Genomic DNA, 10,235 nt, shown 5'->3' on the forward strand with positions numbered 1-10,235 from the left:
TGGGGGCTGGGGTGGGGGTGGGTATCAAGTGGTTCTTAAAATGTGGCAACAGTTCATGAATAGAAAAGTTCATACAGAGCATCATTGTTTTCATTAAGATAATAATAATTATTATTAATTATCATTAATATTGTTGTTCATATTATTAACAGTTGTAACCTGCTAGTTTAATGTCCCTCTCAGATATATGAGTTACTCCCAGTTTTTGGTTATGTACAGAGAAAAAGGTAAACTAAGGGCAAACAAAACAAAAGAAATGGTGAATAAACAAACACCACCTTGCTCCCTTTTTAAATGGACTGGAGTTCGTTGAGTGTTTGCTTGTATTCCTCATAATTATTTTTTTCTTTTTTAATGGTTACAGATAGTTAGGACAGTATCATCTGGAGTGTACTCAAGAGTACAGAAGTCACTGTGATGTAATGTTGTTGTTGTTGTTGTCAGCTGGTTGTTGTTGTTGTTGCTTCCCTGTTTAACACTTCATTTACTGAAAGCAGCTATAACTGCCCACATCATTTCATTTGATCCTTCTTTCATGCTTTCCACATCAAATTCTAGGTCCAACAATTCCCGTACACGTTTCATGGCCACTTCATAGTCATCATCGGACAGTGGTGCAAAGGCATTTTCCAACACATCAGACGCATGAGCAAGGTATATCAGAGCCAGAAGACGTTTGTCCATCCTCTGAGGATTGTTTGTCCATCGGCTTAATACAGCATCCTGAACTCGCTTGATTACCTTCTGTTTAACACCAGTGTCTGTCAGTGGGTGAGTAGTCATATCAAAAAGCAAGAAGTTCTGTTTTTCTGTAGTGCACACACCCTTTTCAACCAAATTTTTTGCCAGCCGTTCTCGTACATTACGCAATTGGTACCTTAATTTCAATGGATTCCAAGTTTCACCTGGTGAGAGGAGAAAACAGTAAGAATTTAATTCAAGTCAAAATAAAACTAATAACAATAATAATAAAGTTACAAAACAAATGACAGAACAATGGAGTAACTAAAAGAAATTAATAAACCCTTTTTCCATGCTGACACAATTTGGGTGGCTTTTCCAAGTTACTACTTTCCTAAATAGATAAAATGATCACATTTTGCTTGGACATTCCCGTTTTGGCATTGTTTCTACACTTCAATGTTCTTCCTAACACCAAACACTTTACAGAGTCTACTGGGTGGTATAATGGCACCAGCACTAGAGAGGTCTACCTGAGGAAAGGTTACTTAAGGTTCAACTATGATGAAACTTCCTAAAACCAGAAGATGAAAACTAAGTAAAATTATTACAATTTTAAGACCCAACACAAACAGCCAAACAGCCAAAATCAGATGCAGGTGTGTTTAAAGTAGATAATTATGATGATCATGATGATAAAGCTGTAAAATTTTAATTAAGATGTCAACATATAAAAGGACTCTTCGTGTAGTTGAAACTGTCGGAAAACTGCATCTGGATTTACTGATGTTCACAACACTGAAATATCAAAACAATGTTGGTACACTTGTGTAGAAAGCTGCCTTTCATTGCAACAATGATATTGTTATGTGTATTTAACACAACTCTTCAGGTGAAGTAAACTTTGAAGAGACAGCTTCCAGCTACATTTTCTTTTGGAAAGGGAAAATGAGAGTAGAGAATCCAAGGAATTGGGTTTACTGTTAAAGAGCAAGATTGCTCAAGACCTTCAACTAATTCTAATTGTCATCAAAGAACAAATTATGACTTTGTTTGCACCATTATTTCAACATCATTGTATTGTACTCTCAGCTTATGTTCCAACAATACAGGTTGATAAAAATGGGTAAAAATCAAATTTTTCTCAACAACTGAGCAACACCATTTTGAAAGTTCCAACAAGAGACAAACTTTCACTCTCAGATTTCAACATTAAAACAAGAGACAATCAGCTAAGGGAAGACATCGTTAACTAAGGTATTGGGTTTCTGTTCCTTGACTCCCAATCAGAAGGCTCCCTTTTCATCACTAGCATCTATTTGCAACTCAGCTGATTTAAGAGGCATGGATGACTCTGTACCCCTGCTCTACACACTGGCACTTTCTCTAGTATGCTAACAACAAAACCAAGAAGATATTCTCACGACCAGAACACCACCAAGAGTTGATGACTGCCAGACCATCTTGTCATCAGATACACAGAGTACCATTCAAAGTAAAGCAAGAAACCAACAATCGGAAGAAACAATCTCAGAAAATCTGACATTCCAAATTTCAATTTCACCCTCCCCCGCTAACAATCACTTTCTCGACGAAGAATAGTCACCAGTCTAAAACATCACCTCTGAGAGTGTAAAAAGTGTGACAGGTTTCATCAAGAAAGAAGCCAAAGTCAGTTTGACAGCAATAACTAGCTCATCAATGGAAAGTGATAAGATTGTATGTCACACAAACAAAACCCTACCATCAAGACTTAAAAAGACTCACTATCAAAAACTGAAACCTTGGAGATGCTTGTGATCAGAGAAACTTTGCTAGAATGATGCAAATGTCAGGCCCAGCATGTATACATTAATATGCTCATACTCACATGTGTATGTGTGTGTGTGTGTGTGTGTGTGCGTGTGTGCCTGAGTGTATACACATAGATATATACACATGCATTCTTCTAGTGACTGAGGTGAAAGTATGACTATGAAGATTATGACTATGAAGATTATGACTATGAAGATTATGAACAAAAAATAAACTCCCTCAAATGTCAAGGAGGGGGGGATCCTTAGAAGTAGTAGTCAGTTTCTGTTAGTAGTGGGGGAGGTTGTTCTGAAAGCATAGCTTCTAGAATAAGAATAGGTTGGGTGAGATTCAGAGAGCTACTACACTTTTTTTGTAACAAAGGGCCTCTCCGCCAGAGTGAAAGGCAGATTGTATGATGCCTGTGTGTGAACAGCCATGTTGCATAGTGGTGAGACATGGCTGTGACTACTGAGGATATGTGAAGGCTTGAAAGAAATGAAGCTAGTGTGCTCCACTGGATGGGTAATGTCAGTGTGCATACAGGACAGGGTGTAAGCGATTTGAGAGAAAAACTGGGTACAAGAGGCATCAGAAGTAGTGTGCAAGAGAGAAGACTGCATTGGTATGGTCATGTAATGCATATGAATGAGGAGAGTTGCATCAGGGGCTGCCATTCTCTAATTGTGGAGGGAAAAAGGGGAAAGGGGTAGACCCAAGAAGGTGTGGATGAAGTGGTGAGAAAGGATCTTCAGACATTGAGACTCACAGAGGGGCTGACGGTACATAAAAAGCATCCAGTATACTCTGTAAAGTGGCTGGTGTTAGGAAGGGTGTCCAGCTGTAGAAACCATGCCAAAACAGATGAGTGGAGCCTGAGGAGCTCTTCGGCTGGCCCAACTCATGCCAGCATGGAAAATGGCCATATGATGACAATGATGATACGTATGCACATTAATGCATTGTAGGTGTGAGTGTATATACATATGTATGTGGATGAAAAGTCAAAAGTTCAAAATCACCAAACAACTAGTTAACCACCAAAGACTGACACACCTGAATTAATGATGACCACAGTTAGTAGCAAAAAGCCCCGCTCTCTCTCTCAGAGTGAAAGGTAGATGGTATGATGCCTGTATATAAAAAGCAATGCTACATGGTAGTGAAACATGGACCATAAGTACAAAGGATGTGAGAAAACTAGAATGAAGCTAGAATGGTCTACTTGATGTGTCCTGTCAGTGTGCATACATATATATTGAGAAGAAATCAGGGCTTAGGGGGCATCAGATGTGGTTCGCAAGAGAAAAGACTGCACTGGAATGATCATGTGATGCATATGGAGGAAGACAAATGCATAAAGAAGTGCCAATCACTAAATATGGATTGGACTTATGAAAGAGACAGATGTGGGATGAGTAATGGAGAATGATGCTCATGGAAGAGATGATGAAAGACCAAGTTGACAGGTGATTGACTGTGCTCGAAAATCTGTCCACCTGGCAAAAAGGTGATCCTAAAACCATTATTGCCTTGTTAATGCCCCCCACCCCACCCTACCCTACATTCAAACCATCCACACATTTCATCTTCCCTAACTACATTACTTTCTCAGCTATTTTAATTACAATCATCAAAGGAGAGCAGAGATGCACACACATTCCATTGCGCACACTTTTGTGCCACCAGTTTTCCCTTCCCTGCACATACTTTCCCGTATCACTCACCTCACATTCCCAATATCATTATTATTGAACTCCATCTTCTATCAGATATTGATCTCCAACTGTCACTCTATATTGATCCCCACATCATCTACCTGTTTCTCATCTCTACACTTTTCTTTTTTTTTTTAATTACAATCTTGTTCTCCACCCACCCTCCTTTTTGTGGTCATTTATCAACTCCCCTTCCCTGGCACACTCCCATTTCCTTCACCTTTCTCCAAATTGATTTTCACCACTGACAATGTCCCCTCCCCTCTTTGCCATTAACTGCATCACTCATATCCCTATATTCCTTACTTGTAGGCCATCTGTCCCCTTCCACCTCATACCCTAACCCAAACTTACCTGATCCTCTTTCCCTATCTCCCCCCCCCCCGTCCCCTTCACATTAACCTTGAAGGTATGTCCCAGCACCTCATCACCCCTACCATCTTCTATCCTTTTCCAGCTGGAGTAGCCATGTATCTCCTCTACAGCATGCTTCCCAACCTCATGGTTTTGGGTTCAGTTCTACTGTGCAGCACCTTGGGCGAATGTCTTCTACTGTAGCCCTGGGCTGACCTAAGCCTTGTGAGTGGATCTGGTTGATGGAAACTGAAAGAAGCCCATTGCATACATACATATGTGTTTACTCTTGTCCAGACATTATGTGATGGTAGTCATCATCATCATCATCCAAATGAGACGACTTCCAGTCTTCCTTGAGAAACATGTCTAGCCATGGGGAAATATCACCCTGCATGGAAGTGCTTGAGAAGACTTGTCGAACCGAATGCAATCGTAGCTGTGGTTGTTGCCAGTGTCATGCAATGGCAGCCATGAAAGCGTAGTCAGGACCATTGCCAGTGCCCTGCTGGTGGCAGATAAAAAAACAACCATTACACTCTCAGGGTGGTTGGCACATTATGAAGGGCATCCAGCCAGAGAAACCATGCCAGATCAGACTGGTACTTGGTACAGCTCTCCAGCATATCAGTTCCAGTCAAACCATCTAACCCATGCCAGCATGGAAAGCGGGCGTTAAATGATGATGCTGTTATCATTTGAGGGAATGTAGAAAACAGTTTGAAAGAAAGTGACAAATTAATGAAGTACGTTTGTATGACAAACAGCTATTGTCTGACGAGCTCCATTTTCAAACCACCAAACAAACCAATGAAAGACTTACCACTTAAATACTCAATCCATGTCTGAATAGATTCAGAGGGTTCTGTTTCTTTAATGTGTTTTAATGCTTCGTCTAGCAAGACATCTCCAGTTGGTGTGTCAGACTTGCAGATAATTTTACGAGTCAGTAAACTACGTCTTCTCATGCCAGCTTTTTCAAGCTCTATACGTCCCCGAAGTCCAAGTTCAATTAGAATGCAACCACGAAGACCAGATGATATGCAATCATTCCAAAATGAGGTATAGCCCTAAAAAAAAGCAAATAACAAAATAAATAAAAATGTGACCTGAAAAGGAGTCAGCTTGTGTTTCAATAGAAATATTAATAGTTAGGGATCTACTAAACCGATGGAGTGACAGCAGCCTTTAAATATGAACAGGTCGAATAAATTGTCAGAAAATGTATGATTATAAGACAAGGGTCAAAATATTTGCAGCCCATTTTGTACAGATATTTCACAACAATCCATCCAAGACCACCGCTAGTGGTTCTACGATACAAAGTCTTGTGACTTAACCCTTTAGCATTCAAACCGGCCATATCCAGCCCCCAATTTTCTTTTTTTTTTTGGTTCTAACTGGTCCGAGGTCCACAGCCTCTTACATCTACCCTACACTATCATTCTAAAAATAAACAATCATATCATTGAAATCTCAAAACTATAATTTACAATTAATTCAAAGCAATATGAATAAATAAGCATAATTACATTTGACAATCTAAATGCGAAAGGGTTAAAGGGTTCATATGCAAATTTTATGAGATTTAACAAATTTATTTTAAATACTGACTTAATTATAAAGGTAGTTTACAAAATATAAATTGATTATTTTCAAATTAATTTATTAGAAAGATCATCATGAAAGAGTTAACATTTATAGAGTAAGTCTATTTTGCTATAAAAATATTACTATAATCAGACAAATCACTGTATTTTATAAGTTTGTGGAACTGAGTTCAAATCCTCCTCTGGGTATCATCTGTAATTTCTGTGAAGTAATTTGAAGAAAGTTTTCAAAAGCTTGGTCAGTTTGCCCAAATAATGTCTTCCTTCAATTAATGATTTGGCTAATTTCCTCCATTTGTTCTTGCAGACACAAATTAATTCAACAATCCTACTTATTTTGGTTATTAAAGTATATTTTAGTGTGTGTGTATAAGCAATACAAGATACCAGAATTTTTGACTCCAGTCAGGTATAACAAACTACTCCAAATCTTGGTTAGAGTATCCGCAAAAAGGAATCAGAACAGGCAAGTATGTAATGGCATCAAGTTGTATAAGTTATAATAACTCAGATCAAACGATGCGAAAGCATTTAATATAGATATTTCAGACCATTGCATAATAAATAGAAAAAAATACATCCCTTATGCAAGGCCTTCTACAGTTAATATATTTCAAAATATAATTTTTAAATATATTTCATCAATCAGATCTTCTGGATTAGACTCCTCTGTACTGGTTTGCTAACTGAGTCCGTGAAAGGAGCTTTCTATGAAAGCTACATGATTCAATACACACATAGATACTGTATATACTCAAATAATAGTTGATCTCATGTAAAAGTTGACCCCCTATTTTTGACCAAAAAATTGAACCCCGTATAAAAGTCGACCCTGGTATTTCATGAACAACAGGACAATATTTGTGGGTCAAGGTACCGTATCATCCTGTACATAGAAATAACAGTTACAAAATTGTGTGGCCACCTTACTGTAGCCTGCTCTATAGGGGGAATGCTTGGTGCTTATAATAAAACAGCATTTAATAGTAAGCACTACGCATCTGTTGATAGATGCCACATCACCTATCAACAGGATATCACAGAATATGCTGCAAGCCTTCACACATCTTCAAGCACAAACACATGCATCACACTCGTTGTTTACATTGTGAGAAACATGTTTCACAGAGAGCACTATTGGCAAACACCACTGTCTGAATTCATACAAAGGTACGACTTTGGTAAGCCTAAAAACATTCAAACAATTGCTAGATCAGTGATTCCCATGCGACCTTTATATATTCCTCATCTCCAAATACAATAAACACATGCATCATACACTCGTCTGTTTACGTTGTGAGAAATGTGTTTCACAGGCAGCACTAGGAATTCATAGAGAGGCATAACTTCAGTAAGCCTCAAAACATTTACTTAATCGCTAGATCAGTGGTTCTCAAACCTTTTTTGCTGCAGAATCCTTCAACATTATTTTTAAAAATATGGAATCCCTGATAACTTTCAAGGAACCCTGGGATTTTGCAGAACACACTTTGGGAATCCCAGCACCAGATTAACAACTCTACACCATATTCTGGACATTTACTGGTAACTGCACATGACATCCTGCAACTCTTTTTTTTTTCATTTTTGTCGGGGATAACATATACACAAAATACGTCCCACTGTTTACCTTATAAGAATTGTGTGGCAAACGTATTCCATGAAATGGCAACTGATTGTGAGTGTGAATACAATAGCACCGAGGCCAAAATGCATTAGCGTTATATCATTGCTGTAACCTTCATACTGATCTTTTTCTTTTTTTTTTATTTCAGCTCTTGTTACATGGCATAACATCATTTGTACAGGTGTTTCTTTCTGATTTAATGCAGGGTTCAATTTGATGTGCAGCTTTTGATGATTCTTCCCAGCTACAACGATCTACGGGAACTGGGTTGGAGTCACGCCAATAATTTTTATCAGAGAAAAATAGCTTAAAATGCTTATTGCAATTTAAACATTAAAAAAGTAGGTGAGAAAGCAGAGGTCAATGAAGGGAATTTGGCATGAAAATTTAAGACTATCAGGTCAGAGTTGAGTCATAATGTCTCTTTGCAGCTCAGTTCCTGTATAGCACTCTTAGAATACAGTTGTATAGTTGAGGGTTTAAAATTTCTGTCATTTTATGTAAAAATGCCCTCCAGAAAAAAAAAACAAATATAGAGCAGCATTGAAACTAAAAGTTATTGAAGTTGCTGAAAAGACAAATAACTGTGTAGCAGCAAGAGGAACTTGTGAGAGACTGGAGAAAGATATCTAACAAACTTCAGACAATGCCAAAAAGAAAATGTGCTGAGAAAGGAAAACCTAGCAAGTGGCCACAATTGGAGGAAAAAGTTGCAGAGTGGATGCTTGAAAATCGTCAAAATGGAAAGTGTGTTACATGCACGAGAAGAATCAAAGAAAGATGGAATTTCAGATTTTAAAGCAAGTGCTGGATGGTGCTCTAGGTTCATGAGACGTTAGTACTTCGGCAGAGAACTAAGATTGCACAAAAGCTGCCTGCTGAGCTACATAAGATAATAGAATTTCATTGGTTTATACTCAGAAATCAACAAAAAGTGGGGTATGCATTATCATGTATTGGAAACCTGGACAATATGCCTATTACTCTTGGCATGCCAGAGAATCGAAATGTGAATCAAAAAGGAGGAAAAACACGAGAACCACTGGCCACAAGGAAAGTAAGGTTACTTTCGTTCTTTTATGTAGGACAGATGGTACTAAATTAAAACTGATGGTTGTTTTAAGAGAAAAACTGTGCCAAAGGAGAAATTTCCAAAAGGAACTGTCATCCATGTGCATCTACAAGGCTGGATGGATGAAGGTGGATGTAGAAAATAGATAAAGGAAATTTAGAACTTACGACCTGGTGGACTACGAAAGGAAAAGAGTTTGCTCACGTGTGATCAGTTTAGAGCTAATCTAGGGAAGAATGTTGTTGATAGCCTCCAGTGCAAAAAAATACTGATATAGCTGTAAGTGCCAGCAGACTTACAAGTGTCTTGCAACCATTAGATGTTAGTATTAATAAGCCATTTAAGAACATCAAGAGCATCAAGTGAAATAACTGGATGCATGATGGAGGAGAAGAGATATACAGGAAAGGAGGTAGCATGCAGGCTCCATCACTGCTTCTGCTCTGTGAATGGATCATTGATTCATGGAAAGAAAATAAAAGTTGAAACTGTTGTCAGACCATTCAAGAATGCATTGGATGGTACAGAACAGGATTGTCTAGGGGATGACATGTATAAAGAAGGAGTTAGGGTTAGATGTACTACCTCTAACTATGGAGAACGAAGATGAAGAGAATCCTTACGATGATATCATTCATCCTGATGACTACAAAGATTTATTCAGTACTGAAAATGATGAACAGCATTAATTTTTTAGGTTCTAAATGAAATTTTGTGCATAAAATGTTTAAAATGGACCAGAATTGTAATTTAAAGCTGTATTACCGTAAATTTCTACATCATTTTTTTTGTTTGCATAAATAAAAATTTAATGGTTTTTATTGACATTATCAATTATTTTGATTTGTTTTAAATTTTGGGCCTTAATCTTTACAGGAATTTATAAAAAATAGAAATGCAACAAAGATATTGGTACGGTAGCCTCTAATCCAGCCACAAAGAAAACGTTTTCGGTGGAGACTTGTTGGTGGTGGAAAGTGGTGGTGTGCTTCTACTTCTTTTATCAATTTTGGTATTTAAAACATCAAGTTGCATTTCATTAATTATTAATCTATATATATAAAAATGAGAATGTGTGTCTGTCTGTCTGTCTGTCTGTGTGTGTGTGTGAATCCCTAAAACTCGAGAACTACGCAACCAATTTCATTCAAATTTTACACATGCCTTACTTAGGGTTCCAGTTGTGTTTTAGTCAAAAAAAATTATTAACTTCTTGCAGAGTTCGAGCACACGGCAACATAATATCTCCTCCACTATTTAAGTATTACGTGTCAAAAGTGAAACAAAAACACTCATGTCAAATACTTTCACTTTAAAAATGAAACTATTCCACTAACTGAAACAATCACATTTCGATACTGTAGTGACAGATACTTTCA

General features: G+C 37.7%; 1 protein-coding gene across 3 annotated transcripts in view; it reads right to left on the bottom strand.

Annotated features, from left to right (window-relative positions):
* The window catches only part of LOC106881941 (Golgi phosphoprotein 3 homolog sauron), a 148,603-nt gene that overhangs the window by 76,529 nt on the left and 61,839 nt on the right, over positions 1–10,235 (bottom strand). For 2 of the 3 annotated variants that reach the window (XM_052965835.1, XM_014932469.2), the window contains exons 2-3: positions 5,371–5,617; positions 7–905 (exon numbers count right to left, since the gene is read on the bottom strand). In XM_052965835.1, the coding sequence (XP_052821795.1) occupies positions 481–905; positions 5,371–5,617 (672 nt within the window). In that variant the 3' untranslated portion in view covers positions 7–480. Of the gene's footprint in view, positions 1–6; positions 906–5,370; positions 5,618–10,235 lie in introns of those variants that run through there. The other variant, XM_052965836.1, reaches the window with a different exon arrangement.

The sequence above is a fragment of the Octopus bimaculoides genome, chromosome 2, assembly GCF_001194135.2.
Source record: "Octopus bimaculoides isolate UCB-OBI-ISO-001 chromosome 2, ASM119413v2, whole genome shotgun sequence".
NCBI classification, from domain to species: Eukaryota; Metazoa; Mollusca; class Cephalopoda; order Octopoda; family Octopodidae; genus Octopus; species Octopus bimaculoides.